This window comes from Amphiura filiformis, chromosome 7, assembly GCF_039555335.1.
Source record: "Amphiura filiformis chromosome 7, Afil_fr2py, whole genome shotgun sequence".
Classification (NCBI taxonomy): Eukaryota; Metazoa; Echinodermata; class Ophiuroidea; order Amphilepidida; family Amphiuridae; genus Amphiura; species Amphiura filiformis.
This window is the reverse complement of record NC_092634.1, coordinates 25,400,198-25,425,021: the sequence shown is the minus strand read 5'-3', so window position 1 is coordinate 25,425,021 and position 24,824 is coordinate 25,400,198. Positions and strand designations below refer to the sequence as shown.

The 24,824-nt window shown below is 36.9% G+C and overlaps 1 protein-coding gene across 1 annotated transcript; it reads left to right on the top strand.

Annotated features, from left to right (window-relative positions):
* Positions 1-8,908: 8,908 nt before the first annotated feature.
* LOC140156485 (uncharacterized) lies at positions 8,909-23,864 on the top strand. Its single transcript, XM_072179428.1, has 6 exons — positions 8,909-9,552; positions 14,549-14,680; positions 15,271-15,344; positions 17,016-17,161; positions 20,849-21,013; positions 23,523-23,864. The coding sequence occupies exons 1-6, from the start codon at positions 8,915-8,917 to the stop codon at positions 23,862-23,864; spliced, it is 1,497 nt and encodes a 498-aa protein (XP_072035529.1). The 5' UTR covers positions 8,909-8,914.
* The last annotated feature ends 960 nt before the right edge of the window (positions 23,865-24,824 follow it).

Genomic DNA, 24,824 nt, shown 5'->3' with positions numbered 1-24,824 from the left:
CTTTTTGGCATTGATTTCCAAGAGTTTGATACACAGACTCCAAAACTGCATTTCTAGAAGCACAATTGATGTCTTTAAACACTTAACAAATCAACTTAAAGTGTGTACCTTCTCTAAGCTACTTTTTGTTAAAATGAAAACAGGTGTCCCATATTACCTGCTGTCCCATATTACCTGCAGCTACCCTATTACCTAAAATGTAACTATTCAAATTTAGATGGTGATTTTGAAGCACCCCCCCAAATGATCAACTTAAGTACCTGGGGTGCCAATTTGGTCGAATACAGTCCCGGGAATACAGTACATCATTTTTACAAGTTCAGTGGCAGTTGCATCCCAATTTTGGGAGAGGGATTTTTGGCACACATTCATGGGTGCCTTTTAAAGGGCCATTTTGTGAATTTTTTGCAGATTAAGTCGTGTGTCAAAAATATAGCCAAATTTGAATTTCATTCTGGTAGGCCAAATGGGAGGGGCAGGGCAAGCCAAAGCTACTTACACAGTTGAATACAACTCCATCCTGTAAGGCCCATGAAAGTCAATTCCGAGTTTGTCACTTTTTTTCCCAGGTTGGTAAGGTGACTTTTTCATTTCATCAGATTTCATTATTGACCTAAAATGAGTGTTGATTTAAAGCCAAACTCATACATGTAATTTATAAACATGTTTTTTATATGGGTAAGGACTAGAAAAGTTAGAAAAAGTTATGAATGTTTTACAAACAAAAATATGTTTCCAATTGCTAAAACTGGTGAAAACACGATACCTTGAAAATAATGAATTATTTTGTCATTTTTGAAAATTTGACGCGGGTATTTCTTGTTTCCAAAAGGTGACGCGGGCGGGGGACGATAAACTCGGAATCGACTTTCACGCGCCTAAGAGTATTTTTATTGAAAGGCGCCCCATGAATGTGCCAAAAATTACTCCCTTTTGGCTTGCCAAAATTTCTCCCCCCAGCTCATAATTATTGCTCAGCCCCTTATTGATGGGATCTTTATTGAAAGGGTCACTCAAAATTGCTCAATATTAATTACACAATTGTTTTTTGTAAAATTGTACCTATCCACTTAAACATTGTACCTAGCTGTGTTAGTTTCTTGTAGTGTGTTATGCCATTAATTGGCATCATGGGGTTTATATGAAGATGTGGGGTGATTAGGAATATGTAGGACTCTTTCTTTCTTTCTCATTCTTAAATCGTCAATACTGGTGTGCATAATTATGACTTCCTGGCAAGCCATGCCCAACATGCTAACTTTATTCCATGCTTTCTGTAGAACCAGTATTGCCAGTACCACTGACTTGTATTGTCATCGGCGCTAGTCCAAAGGATCACAGGCCTTTAAATTTTGCTAGTCCGAACACATGAAATGTTGTGCTAACTGTAAATCCATTCCAGAGTATAGGAATTTCTCTAGACGGCATTTCAAAAAATGACTTCGCTAGTTTTTTGAGGTTTTCAAATTATTGTCCCAATTTCCAAATTGCGTTTGCTAGTCTGCATTTCATGCAGACACAAATTTATTATAATTTTAGCCATTCACGGTGAAAAAACATGGTTTTCAGGTGAAAAAGCATGGTTTTCAGCGTTTTTTGTTAGATGCCTTCAATGTTTCAACGGTTGTCAAATTTGTGCGAGTTTCAAATTCTGTTCGCTTGTCCTAATTCCAGTTGCTTTTTGCTATGCCGAATATAAAATTGCTATTGTTTGAATTTGCAGTTGAGGTTTCAGTCGAAGTAGAGTTCGCTAGATTCCGAATGAGAAATTACGATGTAGGCTATAACCTTAAGGTTAGTCGACATTTCATACACAATATCTAGCTTTGCTAGCTTCCAAATTTTAAAAAGGCTTTGCTAGTCAGAAAAGTTTCGCAACCCGAATTCGAAGAATTTTGAGGTACACATAGAGTTCCCTATAAAAAGTCTGAATCAATGTCCATGATTTGTAGTCTAATGCACACGTAATGAGATGTAGTTGTACATTGCGTATATTGGCCGTGTTCCGAATGTGAAAATGAACTTGACAGCAAATGTTTCATAGTACTCCACACACACAGTTCAAATGTTAGTCTGAACTTGAAACCAGAATCGCTACAATGTTTTCAGAAATAAAAATTATAGGGTCTGCAAGTTCAACTTGTTGATCCCAAAAAAATATGGGATCTGCAGGCCCTTTAAAAAATAATAAAAAAAGTATTTATAAATAATAAATAATAAAAATGTACATTGTTATATAAAATGGTTATATTCTTATGTTAAAAATAAATATTAATTACATACTGTAAAAAAATACAAAATATAATATTAAGTATTCTACATGTAATATGATCTGGAGCTCTAAATTCAAAGACATGACACAAGTACATTGTATTTTCTTAAATGTTTATTTTAAAATCAATATACAATTTTCAGTGTACAATATAAATGCACCACTGCAATTTAATGTGCAGTTGATTTTAATCAAATTAAGACTTAAGTTACAATAAAATTTTGTTGGAAACCAGCTATTTTTTTCTTTACGTCAGTGCACCGCTACAGCTAAAGATATAAATATTAATAAATACGTGTATTAAAATTTTGTAAATTTAAGTCAGAAATGTTATCTTAAGCTCTGTAAGAGCATTCAGAATTTTGTTCCAGATTCGGATCTTATTCTGCTATTTCATTTTGCACGTAAATTGAGACCACTGGGCTGCGTAGTACGCAAGGTCAGTATCCAATGTGTCTCGCGTTCTCGCAAGTCTTTGCCACCAAGTCCTCCTACTTCGTCTATACCTATGACAATCAGATCATTTTCGCTGTGTCCGTTTTCTGAAAAATGCTTCGATACTGCACCAATATTGGGCCTTCTGTTAATATCCGCCTTATGTTGGGACATACGTTTCTTCAAGGGATTTTTCGTGTACCCGACATATTGCATTACACACTCTGGTTTTTGACACTGGATTAAATAGACGAGACATGCTGATTCACAATTGAAATGATGCCTAATGCGGTATTCTTTGCCTGAAACAGTGCTCCTGAACTTGCTAGTCTGTGGCATGAATTTACAATTCACACACCCTTTCCCGGTCCTGGAGCAAGGCCCACTACCAGCAGTCGAGTCCTCATCTTCTCCCATATCTTCTACCATGTCCACTGGCACTGCAACTGCATGAGAATTGCCATATAAAGTAGGCCTACCTACATCCAGGCTTGTATCAGTGGTACTCTCCTTAGGCTTATCACTAGTAAAAATAGTACTAGTATCAGGCGAATCATCACCATCAAAATCATCGGAAGAATCATCTGACATGCAGCCATCTGACATAGGCAACTCTTCAGGTAGGGTAGAATAATGCGGTGAACTCCTATACTTGCCATTCGTAGCTCCTGAATAATGTGGTAAACCTGTGTATGAACTGGATGCTGCGGCTTGTTGTGCTACCCAGGCATGCCGAGTGGCAGGTGAAGATGAATGAGGGCTCTCAATATCATCGGAAGAATCGTCTGACATGCAGTCATCTGATATAGCCAACTCTTCAGGTAGAGTAGAATAATGCGGTGAACTTCTATATGAAGAACTGGTCTTTGTCGTGATGGTAGCCCCTTGCTGGGCGGCAGCTGGACGTGTACCAGAAGGTCCATCAGTAGCTAAACTGTCGGTCATGTCGGTGGAACCGGTGTATGAACTGGATGCTGCAGTTTGTTGTGCTACCCAGGCATGCTGAGTGGCAGGTGAAGATGAATGAGGACTCTCAATATCATCTGAAGAATCATCTGACATGCAGTCATCTGACATAGCCAAATCTTCAGGTAGGGTAGAATAATGTGTTGAACTCCTGTAAGAACTGGTGTTTGTCGTGATGGTAGCTCCTCGCTGGGCGGCAGCCGGCCGTGTACCAGAAGGTCCATCAGTAGCTAAACTGCCGGTCATCATGTCGGTGGAATTATCCAATAATAGATATCCACTGCCATGACTGCCAGCCATTGAATCATCAGGAGAATCTGCACTTGCTTCCTGCCAAATATCCCGTACCGGTACATAATCTGCATACAACGAAGCACCTTCAGGCACGTCGGGCTCGGCCATACTCGTGAAACTCGCTCCTGAATCATCCCATACATAATTATTTACATATGAAAAACCTGCATCCGTTTGTGGCATCACTGAAAAGAGCGTGGTCCTACCCAGTACTTCGCTAGACATGCTATTGCTAGTAGTAGTAGTAATTATATAGAAGTAATAGTAGCAGCGAATGTCCAGCGGTCCAAAATAGCAGAGTAGCCGACGCGACGATGAATGATGAGTAAATAAGCCAAATCGCTATTGTAACTTCCGGTTTTTTTAGGACACTTTGCCCTTCGACCTATCTGGAAAATTCGGGTTTTGTGCGTACAAAATATAATTTAAAACTTGTTACTAGAATAAAAACAAACTTAAAAAACATTATTATTAAATGAATTAATTATTTAAATATTTTTAATGATAACATTATGACAATAATAAATAAATTATTAATAATTACAGCAATTTTCCCGATAGGTCAAAGGACAAAGTGTCCTAAAATTGCAAAAACTGTCCCACAATGCATTGCAAACTTCCAATGCCGATTGGGCTTATTGCCAAGTTGATTTGTGTAGCTAGGCCAGTGGCAGTGTAACTTGTAAGGCCGTATTTCGAACTCCTAGTTCAGCTGCTGATTGTGGGTCTATAGCCCAGTTCTATAGTCGGCGTTGTACTTAGTATCGAGCGCGTATTTTTAACAGACAACTGACCATAGCCGCATATTAAATTCCCGATTCATTCACGTTTTGGTTGACACTTTTTAGTACAGTACATGTCCGGAATATGTACAGTATTGTGTATACGGTATACCGCAGCTTTTTCCCGTACGACCCGTAGCGTAGTGAAAGCAGACACAAACGCCCATTAAATGGTCGCAAAAAAGACCCAAATTCCGATATTGGGTTCTGCGTTAGTAAAGCCAGATTCACAATGACAACAACCAGTGGAATACATCGGCTTTTAGTCTTACAGAAAGCTAAGAAAAAAACGACGTGGCAACTACAGTAAAGTCAGCCGGGCAAATGAATGATTTTTTTTCACTTGCAGTGCGTATAGATATCTTTCACGATGGTACCCTACAAGCTTGGTGCTTCACTTTGGTCAATAGGGGAAATGACAGCAGGCGGCAGACCAAACTCACAGGGGACCAGCTAGATACCCTTTCACTTTTAAAATCATCCGCACAAGAACATAGGTCGAAAAATGTCTTTTAAATTGCTGATTTCTTATGTTCAGTTTTCTGTAGTAATAATATTGATGTTTAAATGATTTCACAAACACAATTCTATACATGTTTTCTCAAATGTTATCATGCTAAATAATGCATTCATAGTATCGAGCTTAAAAAGTAGTGCCAAAATAGTGTTGCCACTTTGAACTGAAACAGCATTTTTGTTGGATTACATAGTAGATAAAAATCCCTTTAAAAGGGAATGCTCAGGTATATTTGATTGATGTCACCCTGCAGGGCCCTGGACCCTATAATAGGGACCCTATTATAACTCGTTTGTTCAAGCTGGTTCCCCGCATGCTGCAGGATTTGCTGCAAAGTCCTTTAAAAGGGCATTTCGTGATCCACAGCCTCATCCCCCCACTTTTCTCAAAAAAAGTTGAGATTTTTATATCACTGGAATACTATGTTTATGTAGGGGGGCCTACAAAATATTTCTTGCAGATTAATTCGTTTAGCAAAGATATCGCGAAATTTGAATTTCGTTCTGGTGCACCAGAACGAAATTACAACGTATTGTCTACGGAGCAGTGTAATACACATAATCATGCTTAACTCGCAAACGCAAAATTGGAATCAACTGAAATTTTGGGAATATGCTTTTTTCGTGGATATGTACTGAAAAATAGCTAAAAATGTCATAAAAAGAGGATGCTAGGATCACAAAATACTCCTTTAAGGTGGTGTGGTCCGCTTGTAACAAGTTGAGCCTCTTGATAACGGTCACCCATATTAAAAATGTTTTTTGAACCATTCAAGGAATGACCGTGAAACAAGTGTATAGGGATCCAGCATAAAAGATCTAACCAGGATAGGAATCTGTTGGTCCATTGGTTGAATTAATCAATGAACACAAGATTCATCAGTTACAGTTGTTCCTTCCTAATACGTTTAATTAGAATGAAAAACTTGTTAAATTTATGCATCTTAAGTTATTTTAACACAAACTGAAGCATAAAAAGCATATGTAGAAAAATGCAACTTTTTTTTTTGCCGAAAATTTCATAAATGGCTGCATTTTGCAATGATGATGATAAACAAGTATAGCAACAAAAACCCGCTCACTTGATGGATAACTAATCAGTCTATGTTCCAAACTTTAAAACAAGAGAACTGATCAAGCCGTTTTTGGATTATACTAAAATGTCTTAGGGGGGGGACTTACTTTTTGGAACCGTTTAGTAGACAATCGACTAAATCAGGACCTTCGCACATGTTGTGCAGGGTGAATTTTAATTAAGAGTCATTTTGGTCATTTTACATCCGAGATCATATCTAATCATAATCATGATAATGAGTTATGCTTGTTTGCAAAATAGAATGTGTGACTTTTACAATATCTATGATTGCTGAAAACAAATTTTAATATACATCACCACATTCGTTGAGCCCACTCTTTATGGACAAAATTTGGAAACATTTTGGATTTATGTATGAAATGAAAACTAAATATTAAATATTTTCACATAGAGTTCAAGCTAGTCACACATTCTACAACACCACTATTCATCATTGGAACGCTTTGCCAAAGGGAATCAAGCAAGTTAATAAAATCAACACTTTCAAAATTTTAGTCAAAAAACACCTTGCTGGTCAAGCTAATTAATGTGAGCTGGTCTACGTCTCACTTCATGTGCAATATTTTGTGTTGGTGTTTCATATTTTTTTGGCTTCAGTGTTCTTTGCATTCCCCCTCCCATATGTTTAAGGACCCCAATGGAAATAAGCTTTTCTTTTGAAAAGCTTTTTGGGCTATCCTCGGTGCTTTGCTGTTTTATAATGTTTTTATTATGTTTTATCATCTTAATGTGTTGTTTTTAAAAATGTGTACATCTTATATTATTGTTAATTGTCTATTTATATGTAAACATTGTAATTTCTGAGTACCGAATAAAATCAAATCAAATTAAATCAAATCAAATCGTTGAAACAACTCTGCAACTGATTAATGTTCTTCTTACACACTGTGAAAAATATTTTACTCAACACTGAGTAAAAAGGTCACAGCTTAACAGTTGAGTAAAAAATTACTCAACTTTGAGTAATTTGTTACTCAACAGTTGAGTTGTGAGCTCAATGTTGAGTAATTTTTTACTCAACTGTTGAGCTGTGACCTTTTTACTCAGTGTTGAGTAAAATATTTTTTACAGTGTAGGGTTGCTTGATTAGTAAATCGCGATTTCTTAAAATATCACCGATTTAAATAAACTTTTTTTATTCTTTACCATTTTTAATATAAAATGCAAGTTGGTTTCTTTCTTAAATTGACTGTTTTGCTTCATTCCTAATGCTTCTAATTCTGCAAGTTTTGAATACAATTAGATACCTTTTTAATGTCGTTTTATCTGCATGCTAAAAAATCATCTTCAGGTTTTTTCCCATTGATTTGATCAATTTGTTTCTTGAAATTTTCAGAGATGTAAAAACATGTTTCAATTTTTATAGGATTGTGCTTATGCTTAGCATTCCACTTGTCTCTTTTGGCTTTATCATGCATAGGGCCTATTCTATTATAACAGTTCACTTCTCGGAATAAAAAAAATAAAATAAAAAATTTCAATAAATAAAAAGCATTTTTTTTTTTAAGACAAACAATTGCTTGTCATTTGCAAGCATGGGGGTGGGAACAAAAAAAGTTTCTTGTCTCATGCCTCTTGCTCATGACCGGTGGATGCAACAAGGTATGAAAAGTTGAAAATATACAAAGTAGGCCTATAAGCCAGGCCCAGAGCCAGGCCTATGCAAAAATTAAGGTATAGGTTGATCATGCATTGTACACCAAAGAGGGCGAGTAATTTTAACTTTTGAGTATTAATTGATGTCATTAAAACTTACAGAATTATACCCACGGACCCATGCACCCAGGCCTATTGGGCAAGCAAAATTAGGCTACTTGCCCACCCAGTACCTCCCCCCCCCACACACACACACACATTTCAAAGAAAAACCTACACAAAAAATGTTTTTAAATCTTATTAATTTAAAGAGTAGCTAGTTGGCCAATATACTGTTTTGGTATTTTGACATGTGTTTCCAAATTCAGAATCATACAGTCATGTAAATTATTTACTTCCACATAAATGATAAAATGTGACCAACCATCCAGCACAACTGAGCCAAGATGTCTCCAGTGCCACTATTGAGATATGCTCCATTGAACTTAACAATAAACAATAGGAAATAAAGGATTTATTGACTGTTTTATTGATTTTTAACTACTTAAATGTCAAGTACTATAGACATGATATACATCATTTTAAAGCTAATTTCAAGCAGAATATTTTGGTTGAATATCTCAAAAATGATGATTGACGACTTCAGGGCTCAGTTGTGCTGGATGGTCACAAATATGTTTCCCTTATCATTTATGTGGTGGTAAAATAACAAGAATACGAGCATCATTATTATATTTTTTTATTATTATTGTATTTTCATTATCATTTAATATTTTTTATATTATTATGCCTACAAACAGCTAGTTAAATATCAAATTATTTTGTTAAAATTCACAAGAGGAATATTTTATTCTGGCATAGAGCTACAGACTGGGTATTTTGCCAATACAGATTTCGGCATTGAATCCAATCACTGGCAATCAGGGCAAAGAAATCAGACCGGCAACCCAAAATAAAATGGCGACCTCCGAGAGAGAAAATGACAGTGGAATAGACACTCAATTAACAGAAGATATTGGTGCATTCCACGCTAGTACAAACGTCAACTCGAATGAAAACAGCTCTGCCTTTCAAGATGACAGTATGGATACAAGTGAGGGGCCATTTGATAGGACATCGGTGTTTATAGAGTGTGATAGCAACAGTCTTGGTGGTGTACCCGGTCAAGAACACACTGACACTGAACAAGAAGATCATTCAGGAATTTTAGGTCACCATGACGGATTTATTCATCATACAATATCTCCGGACCAGATCCAAATGCAAATTACCCCAGGATATGGTTTTATGCCTGAAGATATACAAGGAGCAACACTCACTGTTACAACTAAAAATCCTGAAACAAAGAAAAATGAGATTCAAAGATACGATTGTCAATATCAAGGTTGTGGTCGAAATTACACAACTGCTGGGAATCTGAAAACTCATCTGAAAACACACACAGGGGAATATAATTTTGTGTGCAAAGAGACAGGCTGTGGGAAAGCATTTTTAACTAGTTATAGTTTAAAGATTCACGTACGGGTTCATACAAAAGAAAAGCCTTATTCGTGTGAGCAACATGGTTGTGAGAAATCTTTTAATACTCTCTACAGGTAAGCTATCAAATGAATCGTAAATTTAAAATGTTACAAGTCAATAGTCAATATACAATAGTTTTATCCACCATGATGTGGATGGATGGATTTTGCAACAGGATTCCTGTGGCCAGCACATAATTTAGCTGGTATCGCACTACAATTGGTGATATAAACATAGCCAGCTGCAGTTGTACTTAACTACAAATTTCGAACGTTTGAGGACTTGTTCTCAAGTTGTAGCAGGTGCCATAGCAGTTCCAATAATTGAAACTCCCGGCTCTGACCAGGAGTTCCAACAGGTGCTGTGTATGTGGTTAGGCTATTGAAACTTGATGTGTTGAGTTTAGCGTCCCATTTTTTTCAGCTCATAATGAGGCAACTATTTCATTATTCATTATTTTCAAAGGTTTCATTATCAGCGGCCTTTTACCAATGCTTACGCGCTTTTGTTCATTCTAATTGGGTATCGCCAGTTGCAATTATAATGTCACAAACACACATAAACATTTATAAAAGTATAATTATCTTGCTTTTTGTTTTTCAAGTTTTAAAACAAACTAAATGTATTCCGAAGTATACCATGCCAGTCTTCTTCACTCCAATTTGTACTAACCTCTCCGTATACATTTGAGATATGGGGGGGGGTTGACTCATTAAATACAAAAATAACAATCATGCAGAACATTATGAAATTGTCAAAACTAGGTCTTTCCTAGTTAAATTATTTACAACATCAACAATCTGGTAAAAACATTTTGGCTACATGTAGGTTGATTTCTCTTCTCTAGTCCCTGGTATCCCAAAGGTATAATTGGATAGAGCAAGGGTCAAAAACCTGTATATTTTTAATGCTAAAATATTTAGATGGATTCATCTAATAGTTTCAAGGCTTTCTAGAGTTTTTGAAGGGTTCAAATACAAAAAAAGGGGTTTAAAAATTTTGCAGAACAAATTTTCTTTCTGGTTTAGTAGTAATTTGCAAAATAATGAATTATTTTCAGATTTTAGATTCTCAGAATCAAGTTTCAAGTGCCTTATAATATGTGTTTAATGTGCAAATACATAGCCTTCGGTACGAAGAAATCGTTGCTCCAAAAATGATTACAAATTACACATTTGTAATCATTTTTTACCACAAAATATGATATGAAAACACAGGTGAGCAATGTATGAATATATGGAGAGGTCAAACAGGTTATTAATTATTGTCAATATTAATAGTTTGTGACATTTATAATGAAAACAATTAACACTGAAGACACCCTATGGCACCTACAACTTGAGAACAAGTCCTCAAACGTTCGAAATTTGTAGAAGGTGCCATAGGGTGTCTTCAGTGTTAATTATTTTCATTATAAATGTCGCAAAATATTAATATTGACAATAATTAACAACATGTTTGACCTATATTCATACATTGCTCACCTGTGTTTTCATATCATATTTTGTGGTATAAAATGATTACAAAGGTGTAATTTGCAATCATTTTCGGAGCAACGATTTCTTCGTACCGACGGCTAAGTGTGTATGTGAATGCACATGATTAAACACATATGAACACATACACAGCACCTGTTGGAACTCCCGGTCGGAGCCGGGAGTTTCAATTAATTGGAACTGGGCCAGAGCTACGACAAAATTTTACAATGCAATCATTTTCAGAGCAACGATTTCTTCGTACCGACGGCTAAGTGTGTATGTGAATGCACATTAAACACATGTGGTCGCATGTCATGAATTGGTCATCTTTTGTGTAACATAATGTAAAATGAGGAAAATATCACCAATTGTGATTCACTTCAACACAACTTTTAACAAATACATTTTAGACCATTATAAGTACATTGTATATATTTCTGGAAAGCTTATATTGCAAGGATGCCAAATCAACAAAATATAACATCATAATACAGGGTGGGTAAGAAATATACAGGGTGGAACATCAACAAAATTAGCATCTTTCTTGTCACAGTGAACCTCATATTTTCTTTTCTGAAAGCTATGTAGCTCAAAATAAATATGGATTCAGAAAGACATTTCATGGGCCCTTCAAACAAATTAGGAAGAAAGAGTTTGGTATCCCTTGTGTTAAACATACAGGGTGGTCAAAATTGTAAATTAATTTTACAATTTTTATGACATTTATCAATCAAAACTTTTTCCCTCCATTTCTGGCACTACAACTATTAGCATAATTGAATTCCTCATCACATTTCCTTAAAAATATGTGTACTTTTGAATAAGCAGGATGACTTGGGCCAAAAGTGGGCCATTTAGAAATGTCAGAGCATTATGTGTACACTTTGTACAGTAACATATAGGAAAAACTGTCTTAATTAGCATTTAATTAGGCAATTAATTAGTTACATCTTTTGTTAAAGTTGATCTACTATGAGGTAGATCTACAATCCAGGATGATATATGTGCAATTTGTGGTCCATGCTAGTTGTACTTTTTAAGATACAAAGGTTTGAAGTTTGCCATATTTTCACAATTTTGTGTACAAACCTATGGGGCTCCCCCGCCCCGGCTCCCCCATTGACACATCTTACATATTGAAGTGTAACTCTCAAAGTAGTTGTCCAATTGACCTGGGTTTTTTTGTATTTGACAAAGAACATAATTATCTACAAAATGACACCAAACTTTCCACAATAGGTACTATACTTTTAGAATAAACCAAATTTGAAGTGTGAAGAAAGCATTTTCATGCCGGGAGTTTCAATTAATTGGAACTGGGCCAGAGCTGCGACAAAATTTTACAATGCAGTCATTTTCGGAGCAACGATTTCTTCGTACCGACGGCTAAGTGTGTATGTGAATGCACATGATTAAACACATATGAACACATACACAGCACCTGTTGGAACTCCCGGTCGGAGCCGGGAGTTTCAATTAATTGGAACTGGGCCAGAGCTGCGACAAAATTTTACAATGCAATCATTTTCGAACAACGATTTCTTCAGTACCGGCGGCTAAGTGTGTATGTGAATGCACATTAAACACATATGAACACATACATACACAGCACCTGTTGGAACTCCCGGTCGAAGCCGGGAGTTTCAATTAATTGGAACTGGGCCAGAGCTGCGACAAAATTTTACAATGTACCGGTACATATCGCAAATGTGTGATTAAATTTTCAAGTCTTAAACACAATATTGTGCGGTAAGTAACCCAGCTCAGTTGGCTCAAGGCATATTTTTTTAAAACTTTTCATTCATAGAAATCGCTGCAACATTTACAGTCTGGGCAGGGACTGCCTTTTGAGGAGAGTGAGAGCAATCACTCATTCACTCTCTACTGCTCTGATATCCCAATTCCCATGTAGGAGAATGATTTTTAGCTCTCCTTAGTTGACCATTCTCTCCTTACATTCTTGTAAATGCTCTTAACAGCTCTCCTTGAAGACTCCAGAAGAGCTCTCCTGCAAATTCCAAAAGACAGTCCCTGTGGTGGGCACACACCATCGCTATTTCATGCGCAGATATCCCCCATATTTGATCAGCGATATGAGGGGAACTGTAGAAGAGGTTCGGATCGTGCAAATATTTGTTACATGTACTGTACATACGTACAATAATAATGTCAACAAAATGGTCATTTCCTGATGACATCTCAAAAACATGGTAGAGGAGAGCGTGGCCTAGCGGTTAAGGCATAGGACTGTGAACCCAAGGGTCAAGGGTTCGAATCCCAGGTCCGGCTCTTTGTGTCCTTGAGCAAGACACTTCACTCTACTTGCTTAGTGCTTCGGAGGGCACTTTAAGCTGTCGGTCCCGTGTACATGCATATTTTCTCACATTAATGTAGTGTGCACGCTAAAGAACGTCACAGGCTATTCGAAAAGAGCAGGGGATCATCCCGGTCATGTTGACTTTACTTCAAAATACACTCATCTACTCTAGGTTCCAGAGTAAAAAATAAGTACAGCTTGTCTGTACGCAGTGCAACAATACTCATACATATGAGGGAGGCACTTATAAGGAAGAAGAAGAAACATGTCCTCACTGACAGTAATTGTGGTCATGTGTCTTATGGTGGGATCCCAAAATACCTGGTGGCTTTACATTTTTCTCTTTCTGATTTAACTTATTGTCACAAAACTATTCTTAGTCCAATTGCATCAAGTACATTGTATGGACTCATTATACAGCTAGATTAAATTCTAATTTTCAAATATGTTTCACAATTTGCAAAATTTGTTTAATTACTATTTAGTGAAAAATATTCAAATGTTAAGGGGGTACTACACCCCTGCCAAATTTTGTGCCTATTTTTGCATTTTTCTCATTCGTATTGGTGACAAGTAATATGTATATTTAATATAGGGACAAGGACTACAACTACTGCACTGGAAATTTTATTTCAGCACAGACAACAGTTGTGGAGTTAAGTCAAAAATGAGGGAAAACCAATATTTGATCAATAAATTAACTACTTGCCTTGAGCATGTTGAGTTGCTGAATTTTCAGTGCAGTAGTTGTAGTCATTGCCCCTACATGTATAGTATACATATCTTACTTGTAACCAATGCGCTATAATTTGTGAGAAAAATGCAAAAATAGGCACAAAATTGGCCAGGGGTGTAGTACCCCTTAACGAAGATAAACCTGGTGGATAAGTGGTAGAGGATTAGTGGTACATGTAGAGGAGTATGTACTTAATCTCTGACAAATGTTTTGAAGACATGACATCTTTTTAAATAATTTCAAATTATATCATTGTCAAATTGTGTGCTATACAAAAATTTAGGACTAAGTTATGCCCTGCCTGTGGCATCTAGAGCATGCACAGTTGTGTCCAAATTGACCTTTTGACCGAGTTTGCATGTTGTTTGATTCCCACAACAAATGTTACTAGAATCATAAAACAAGAGTCGATTCTGTGATTTTTGTCAAATCTGAGGCCTTGGCTTGGAATAGGTTTTATTCACCACTACAGGTGAGCCTTTTTAATTTTCAGCTTTGTGAATCGGATTTATCTAAATCATTTCTGTTGTTTTGTCTAGGTTGAAAGCACATCAGCGTATCCATTCTGGGGCAACCTTCAACTGTGACACAGAAGGCTGCACTAAGTACTTCACAACACTAAGTGATTTACGGAAACATCTGAGGATACATACCGGGGAAAGACCCTACAAGTAAGTTCAAGTAAAATCACAAGGTTATAGGTTCAAACACCACGCCAGTGGTGACATTCAGGGACTGCCTTTTGAGGAGAGCGAGAGCAATTGCTCTCCTTAAATCTGATATAGGAGAGTGATTTTTAGCTCTCCTTAGTTGACCATTCTCTCATTACATTTAATTGTAAATGCTCTAAATAGCTCTCATGAAGGCTCAAGAAGAGCTTTTTACATGTAATGCTCTACTGCAAATTCCAAAAGACAGTCCCTGGACATTGTACTGTGTAATGTGTACAAGTTTGTGTATTTTTGTTGGCCAAGGCCAGGCCTTGAATTTTGTGATCAAGTGATGAAGAATGCTTTTGAGGCTGACAAAGGTCTGGGGCACCAAGGCCAAAACTGAAAAAAGGGAGGCAATGGCCTTGGTGGCCTCCCTGAAATTCAAGCCCTGCCCAGGCACTTTGGGCTCTCTAACTCCACTTGGATGGTTTCATCAGTATATAGTGCTGGGAATGTAAAACAGTGTGATTGATGTCCTACATGTACTTTGAAGTCTGCACACTGAATAGATTCTTTTTTGATAATTGCTTATTGTTCTTTTCATGCAGGTGCTTCTTTGAAAGTTGCGGCAAGGCGTTTAATGCTAGCCACCACCTTAAAACTCATGTTCTCACTCACACAGGTATGTAAATGATACCCATCTATTCAAATTCATATGCAACTGAAAACGTTAAAAAAAGAACAGGGGAATTGACCTCTGTCGAAAAATTGTATGAAAGAACATCTCCAGTTAATTGGATGCACATTTTATGCAAGCCTTGAAATAAGCGGACTGGAACAAGGAGCACTTTTACAGGAGGTCATGTGTCTTATGGTGGGACCCAAAAATACCTGGTGGCGTTACATTTTTCTCTCCTCTTTCCGATTGAACTTGTTGTCACAAAGCAATTCTTGGTCCAATTGCATCAAGTTTGGGCTTATTATACAGCTTGATTATTCTAATTTTAAAATATGTTTCACAATTTGGAATTGAAATTTGTTTAATTAGTGAAAAATATTAAAATGTTAACGAAGATAAACCTGGTGGATAAGTGGTAGAGGATAAGTGGTAGAGGAGTATATGTACAATCTCTATGGTAAATGCTTTGACGACATGTTATCTTTTTGAATTTTAAATTATATCATTGTCAAATTGTGTGCTATACATGTACATGCAAATCCTACCTCAAATGATAGCTTGTTCATTCACTATTCATATTCAGCTATTAATTTTATCTAATTGTGTTTACAAGTATTCACTGAGAACCGCAAGTGACAAGAACCACAATTTTTTCCTATTCACTTGCACACAAATGCCAAGATTTTCAGTCACAACATGCGTTTTGGCTTTCAATTGTTGTATCTTGGGAATTATACACCCTAAGATAAGAAAAGTATACATTTTTGGAAAGCTTTTTACCCCAGGAATCTAAATATGCAGTGAAAATAAATGTAGGATACCCTCTAAAGAAAATATTTTCAAAAATGTAATCAACATTTGGTGCAGGAAGTTACGTATATTTTCGCACCCTGTATCACCACTTTGGTCAATCATAACATAGCAAAAGTATACATTTTATTAAAGCTCATAGTGTGGCCTATCACAAAATTAGATTTCATTTGAGGTATTCGATATCAGTAGCAAATGCAATAAATTATCAATTTAGTAGTAAAATTAAAAATTTTCATGATATCACCCTATATATTTTCTTACGCACCCTGTATACCAACTTCAATTTTGCATATAGTTGGATTCCTTGGAACATAAGCTTTCCAAAAATGTATAGTTTTGCTGGTGTGAGATGTGTAGTTTTAGACAATTTTAAGTGAAAATGAAGATAGATGATCAAAATCAGTGCTTGTAACGCAAATGTGCCCCACCATATGACACATGACCAGGAGCAATTTTCAAATCTAAAGTACAAAAATGTAAATCTTTTTCTGCATACCAAATACAGCAGCATACAGTCACTACTGCATCAAGTGCAAAACTGGAATCAGGAAATTCACATGAACCAGGAGCAATGTTCTAAAAGTTTTAGAGCATCGCTCCTCGTTTATGTGAATTTTACAAAGACCAGGAGCAATTGGTGGCTTTACAAGGACAAATTTGCTCCCAGCGTCTGCTGTTTATTTTCAATTCTCATGGAATTTTGAATGTACCGAAACACTGCCAGTGTATAGCAGGATATTTGAAATAGCTGATGATTAATTTTACATAATTTTAAATAAAAACCTTGCGAAAAAATTTCCCAGATAAACTTTTATAATATGGCTACTGGCATTACATTTCTGTGTCATTTTGTACTACCAGGGGAGAAACCATTTGCGTGCAATGAAGGAGGATGCAGCAGGTCATTCACCACCCAATACAGTCTCAAGAGTCACCGGAAAGGGCATAAGGACGAGTCCACCTCACCGGGGGTCGGACAGGATTCCCAACAGGCATCGCCAAATCAGGTATGTGGGAAAAGGAAAAATGGGAAGTAGTAGCTGCATTTGATTTGCCTTGTAGATTTTTTGTACATTGTACTTGCACTTGTACATGTAGTGAATGTGTATTTGAAGTGATACTGTAAATGTGGATATTTTCATGCGATTAATTTTTTTGCAATTGCCACTTTTGAACTGTTGCATTTGCTTTTAATTTGTGATTCTAAGTGATACAAATGTAAGCCCTTTTGCATTTTCGGAAATCTCCGACTGCGCATGCGCTAAATTCCTTGATTGGGAAATAAACATTGAGGACTCGGCTATGTACAGTATTTCAATGCGGGTGAACGTTGCTGTAAGAAACACTTTATTGTTTTTCATATTTTTGGGTCTCGATGTCTTCTGAACACTCACATAAGATAAGGAAAGTATTGATAAGCTAGCTAAAAACTGCTGGAGTGAAAATAGGAATACATATAATCATGGGGTAATCTCTTTCATGGTGGTTCATTACATGCATCGTCAATGGAGGAGGTTCGGTTGTCACATGGTTGTCATCTCACAAAAAGACCCGGATGTTGATGCGCAGGTCATGAGCAGTCCAAGATTTTCGAAATTGCAAAAGGGCTTATTCTTAGTTTCACTATATTTTAAAACATACATATATTCACTCAGTGTTATTTCTGTGGTAGCAGCATGGAACGAGAAAGAGCGTGAAAATAAATGTAGCGTGAAAATTTTCATTTTGACAATAATTAAAGCATGTGAATTCTCGCTATTCGCAATAAGGGCGCAGCCAGCGGTTTGCGATGTAATTGTGATGTATCATGGGAAAAGGTCGACATCAAGTCCGCAATCTGAATATTACCATGCTATTACATAGGAACACGTGACAATATTTTTTAGTTTGTCAAAATAAAGGTGTTACACGCGAATCGATACTCAATAATACTTAATAATGTGATTTGAAATGTGCACAATTAATTTTTTCTCTATCGATTTGCGTGTAATACCGTTATATTGACAAACTAAAAAATATTGTCACGTGTTCCTATGTAATAGCATGGTAATATTTGTATTGCGCGGACTTGGATGTCGACCTTTTCCCATGATACATCACGATTTTCCCATGATACATCACGATTACATCGCAAACCGCTGGCCCTTATTGCGAACAGCGAGAATTGTTTATGGCACAGTGTGCATTGCTAGATCTACATTCATAAAGATTGATTTCAATATGTTCAAAATGAATAATGCCTCTCCATATTCAAAATGCATATTGACAAACTCTATAATTTTTGCTCCAAATATTAATTTAAGAAAATATCACAGTCCTTTAATTTAAGGATTCAGATTTAATATTACACTCTTTGTATAAGGATTTTACCCAAACTTTGTGTCCTCCAAAGGCTATGTTTCATACTGCTGTATTATTGTTACGGATAGCTTCAAATCCCAACCAACGGCACCCTGGTATAACAGGTGGTTTAAGGTGGTACTACACCCCCTGATAAATTTTGTGACTAATTTTGCATTTTCTCAAAAAATAACTTATATTATAGGAGCAAAGAATCCAATTACTTCACTGAAATTTCAGTGATTCAAGACAAGTGGTTCATTAAATACATGTATGTTAAGAATTGAGATACATGTCTTGAGTCACTGAAATTCCAGTGTAAACTGGATTCCTTGTCCCTATAATATACATAACTTTTGTTAGCAGTGTGTTATTATTTTTTGAGAAAAATGCAAAAATAGTCACAAATTTACCAAGGGGTGTAGTACCACCTTAACCATGTTTTATTGTTCGTCTGCAATAGAAACAATAATTATGTGGTGAAAGTTTCCGGTTCTGCCAAGGCGCTGACGGTCGACCTGAGGTTGAATTTTGAAGCTATCCCTTAAGCCACTCCTGTCTGACACCCTGTGACTCTTTGAAAACAGTTCATCATTGGAATGAACCACAGCTTGTGCATGGCATACCAGCAGTGGATTGCAATACATTGTAACATTTACAACGCATCATAAACTTTTCCATTGCAAGTTCTAAAGCCATCATAACACTTTCATCGTCGTTGGGCAGGGAAAATATTCTTTATACATGTGGCCCTTGAACATGTTTAATACAAAACTGCCTAGAGGTTTATAGGCGGTTTGACTTTAAACATGTTCAGGGCCAATGACACATAATAGGTTTTTCCTGCCTAATGACGTTGTGTTTGTTAGGAGTTACGATGGTTCTGGACGTATGATGGGTTAATGGACTTACGATGCATTGTAAGTATTAGTGAAATCCACCCGGATTGTACAACTGCTTTTCTTATTAGTTGCCTTTATATGTGTTCCTTCCGCTTTGCAAATGAAGACGAGCGGGACAAACTATTTTAATTCCCAGACCAGGGTCTTAGCTAGAAATTGAGGGTTGCCTGTCATTTGAATAAAATTGCCTGTCCTAATTTGACCTTTAAAATATTTACCAGACCTCAATAGCCCATTGGGGGGTTCAAAGAGTTCAAATAGGTGCTGATATGGCCTTGTTCTACAAATTGGGTCTAATAAAAAGGTCAATTAGCTTCTCAAAACATACATTTTATAATATAACACCTGTCAAAGGCATTAATTTTGCCCGTCCCAGGAGCAAACTCCCCGTCTAGAATGACGGCCTGACGGGTGGCTAGCTAAGACCCTGTCCCAGACCAAAATAAATTAACCCTGATTGTAAAACGACAACTTCCAGTGCAGACTGGCATCAAAGAAATTTGATTCAGTTTGTGCAGGTTTGCAGTACCTCTATACTGTATGGACATATGTCCTGCTAGTATGTAACTCCACAATATATACCGTAGTAGGCCTACCTTTTGAGTGCTGTTGGAAATGAAATTTTGTAAAAAATCAAATTTATCGTTATTTTATTTATAGATTTAGAACTAAGTACCATGTTGTTTGACCCGGACCTGGATAGAATTCTCCCGACCGTAGAAAAAATAACCTGACCCGGAGTCCGGTTTGGTCCAGACAGGGTTGTAGCTAGCCCAAGTTGAGTGCCGGCTAATTAGAGTGCTGTCTTGGGATTCAATCTTTTTAGTGAACATGAGGGATTCGGGAATAGGCTACACTACAGGGTTATCACCCTCCAAAAAAATTTAGGTTTTTGGGTCTTTTTATGATAAAAAATCATTATTTTGTTAATGTTTTTCCGCTTGGCCAGCATCAGTACTGGGTACACCTGACCAGCGTGGAGCTACAACCCTGGGTCCGGTACGCAAGCCTTGAAGTAAGCAGGCGCTGGGAGCAAATTTGGCCTTGTAAAGCCACCAATTGCTCCTGGTCGTTGTAAAATTCACATGAACAAGGAGCGATTTTCTAAAACAAATTGCTCCCGGTTCCAGTTTTGCACTTGATGCAGTAGTGCTGGTATGCTCTATTGTATGCAGAAAAGAATTTACTATTTGAAATTACATTAAATTGGCTCCTGTTATTTCAGAAATTGCTCCTGGTTCTTGTAAAATCATAGTGAACCAGGAGCAATGTTCAAAAACAAATTGTGCCTGGTTCCACTGGATCCGCTAATTTCAAGGCTTGCTAGTCCAGGGTGCTATGATTCCCGCTCGTCTTTATTTGATAGTGTCCTCTTATTATAGTTTGCATGCATGTGTTTGATGTTGATGCATGTATATCTTTCTGTGCATTATTTACCCTATATTGTCTCAGGCTATATCCAATCAACCGCCACCAACACATCCATCTCAGCTGGTCAACAGCCTTGGCAACATGTCAACACCTTGTGTTGACAGCATTGGGTTGGATTCCAACGATTCGTTTGCATCTTGCAGCTCGCTTCTCTCGCCTCTTTCGTTTACTTATTCTCCTGTACAGGTAGATACTAGATCATTTCTCCACGTTCTTACAAGCACTAAAATAAATGTGTTTAAAAAAATTCACATGCTAATATAAGCATCCAGCTAGCGTGTATTGTTTTGAACAATGTCCGGTGCGCACGCATGCCGACTTGGTCATACTACGCCTAAAAGGAATTTGGCATTTTTACCTTAGAAATGCCTATGGGGCAGCCATTGTGCCTGCTGTTTAGAAGTTTTTGTTTAATTAGAAAACGGAAAACAACACAGAATTTTAAGGGGGATTTTGTGAAAAAAAAGTTAAGATTTTTCTACCACTGGAAACCTGGCTACATAATGTTTTAAAATGTACAAAATAATTCTTGCCGATTAATTCGTTTGGCATTTAGCAAAAATATTGTGAAATTTGAATTATGTTCTGGTACACCAGAATGAAATTGCAACGCATTAAAATGTATTTACACAACTCGCAAACGCAATATAAATCGGAATCAACTGAAATTTTGGGAACAACCTTTTTTCATGGATATCTACTGAAAAATGTCATAAAAAGAAGATGCTAGGATCACGAAATACTCCTTTAATTAAAAAACTTGGGTCTCTACAATTAAGGTACATGTATGTTTTTAATTCAGGCCCATTGTGTCAGGTACAGGGTACATTTGGCAGGTTTTAGGAACTGTTAATCGGCATTATGGAAAAAAAAATGTACATTAATGATCTATTGCTTGCTACATTGTACACTATACACCACACACCAATTGCTGATTTTGTAATTCAATGTAATTTATACCCACACATGTATCATATTGCAAGAATTGGTGTCTGCTCAAATGAGATTAGTCTGGTGGCCACAGCTTGGTTTATTAATTAAATCATCTCGGTTATTTGCATGTCTGTTCATCTGAGCCAACAGAATGCAGATCATATGCAAAGTGATGTGTAATATATTTACAAGGATAGCTGTTCCCCACCCCCACTGAAAGCATGCACACACACCCGACTGGGGGTAGTTTGGCCCTATACCCCTAAACTGCCGATATTGTAATATCACATTTTTGTGTGATATTGCGATCTATATAGCTTGTCCAGCAAACTTGGTACTTTAAACCAACTAACCCAATTTCTGTATGTTTAAAAATTTTTTTAATACATTTAGGTAAAAAAATGATAAAATGTTTTGGAGCTTGCAGAGATTTCAAAATCTAATGCAGAATGCATTTTCCCTTCCAACCCCATCTCCCACCTCAACTCATATTCGAAACATGAAAAATTTCACTTACATTCTGATACACATAATGAAAAATATTTTCATTAAAAAAAATGGGCCTGGGTAAACCAATTTAATTGACAAAAAACAAATGCACACGGCAGTTGCTGCTCCGATACATCCCTTTGTGCTAATAAGTGGGGGAAATGGTTATAATTATTAGTAAATTATGAAATATTTTATGAATCAAGAAATTCTTGTAGGTGGTTCACATGAAGCCAGATTGATACAAATGTAAAATCATCATGCTGACATAACGTCATATATATATCAAGTGTTTTATCATGTAATGCATGACTGCTTCATAAACCAGGTGGTCGTGTCATGAAACGATCAGATTCCATATTCTTGCAGAGAAGCCATCTTAAATTTCCATTAAATCAAGAATATGGTGTGGATATTTGATCGTACAAAGCAATATATTATCAAATTAGATTTGAAAATCACTGGTAGAATGTAGGGTTTAAATCTTTTTGAGATGGTTATTTTGAGGAGAGTTGGCAGTCCTTCCCTTGTTTTATACAGATGAGTGGATACCATATTTCCTCGAATAGTCGCTCCTCTTCCAATAAACGCCCCCAGCAGTTTTTGTGATGAAAATAACCCTCAAACTTAAGCCTCCCTCTGAACAAAGGCCCAATTTTACATGTTTTACACTGCAATACTACGAATTTCACCTGAAAAGTTCATGAAAAACAGTTTGTAAAATCTCATAACACTTACATTTTTCAATGGCCGCGACTGAGTAGCCATCAGAGTCTGATCAAAAAATGTCCTATACCTTATGGTTATGAAACAAATTTTCACTCAACCATGAAGTGATGATCTATAATTATGTGGAAAATACAAAATATGATTCTTGATCGACGAAATAAATCTGTGCTGCTAGTAGTATCATGATTACAATATAATGTACAACATGCTGACATAGCCTATCAAACATGTTATACATCTAGTATTATCATGATTACAACATAATGTACAACATGCTGATATAGCCTATCAAACATGTTATACATCTGTTGATGGTTCCCCACCTGGTTTCAGGCATTTTTGGCAAGAAGTGTTTTAGGCCTATTATTGCTATAATACATGTACCTTCAATCCACAAATTTGGACCTAACATAACATCTATGGGCAGGAATAACCTCCTAGTTGTGTTTTTGGCCCCTGCACATGTTTAAAGCAAAATCAACCTATAGGAGGTTTTGCTTTAAACATGTTCAGAGGCCATCATTACGTTCTTGCTCTCTTTCAGCCGACGTCAGAGGACATATCAAAACCAGCAGCGCAACCATCCAGACCAAACTCAAACCAAAGCACGAGTGCCACCACCACCATGACCCCTACCACCAGCACCAGTGTCGCGGCAAGTTCGCCCTCGCTGTCCAAAAGCACAACGACTAAAGCTTCAACGCCTGCTCAGACAACGAGTGTGACGTCGGCCACAAGTCAGTTGCATGGAGGCGTCACTGTGGTTCCTAACATTGGCGTGGTGCCAGTTGCATTATCTCCCGCACCTGTTGCGGGCGCTACTATACAGCAGCCAGGGGCACCTGGGGTGGTCACTGTGAACGCTGGAGGTAAGATTTACGTTTGATTTTAACTGAGATAAATGTCACATGTTGTATTTGACCCTGTAAGTTCAGGGTTCAATGACTATGTGGTTTGCAACTTGCTGGAGTATTTTTGGCTTGGTAAAAAGATTTTAATTTAACTGATAACATGAATTAATGTCATATTTCCACTCTCCCTATGGTGTGCTAGAATTGGGCAGATGTACCATGACAGTGCTCCTTCCTTTGGAGGGGGTGAAGCTGTCAGTCCCATGTACATGAAAACCAATTTCAAGCATAATGCAAACACAGCAGTTAAGGGTAGACGAGGTATTGTTGGTCGAAGCAACCTAAAAATCGATTTTCATTGTCTAGATCAATATATTATTGAAAAATAACACCTTGATGTTTTGCAAAAGTTCATTCTACAAATCGTATACTTTGCAAACTTGCTTAATTTATTGTGGCTAATGAGTTATGTACGTTTTACAAAAGTGTTGTTGTTTCAGCCCTCTTTACAACGTAACTCAAGAACCGCAGACCTATAAAAGTATATCTGTGATATTTTAATTCTTCTACACACTCGCTATGAATTGAGCAATGCAGTTTTTACCAAAGCTCACTACCATTCGTAAGATGCTGTGAACTACCAAATCACAACAGTTTAAAATAATTAATAACCTTAAGGGGGTACTACACCCCTGGCCAATTTTGTGCCTATTTTTGCAATTTTCTCAAAAATTATAGCACATTGGTGACAAGTAAGATATGTATATTATAGGGGCAAGACCTACAACTACTGTACTGAAAATACAGCAACACAAAGCAAGTAGTTATTGATTTATTGATCAAATATTGGTTTTCCCTCATTCTTGACTGTAACTCCACAACTGTTGGCTGTGCTGAAATAAAATTTCCAGTGCAGTAGTTGTAGTTCTTGCCCCTATAATATACATATCTTACTTGTCCCCAATGCGCCATAATTTGTGAGAAAAATGCAAAAA

Excerpts from the sequence above, each read along its gene's own strand:
- LOC140156485 (XM_072179428.1), top strand. The coding sequence starts at position 8,915 with ATGGCGACCTCCGAGAGAGAAAATGACAGTGGAATAGACACTCAATTA. Across the intron at positions 9,553-14,548 it reads TCTTTTAATACTCTCTACAG|GTTGAAAGCACATCAGCGTA; the intron begins GTAAGCTATCAA and ends TGTTTTGTCTAG. Across the intron at positions 17,162-20,848 it reads AACAGGCATCGCCAAATCAG|GCTATATCCAATCAACCGCC; the intron begins GTATGTGGGAAA and ends ATATTGTCTCAG.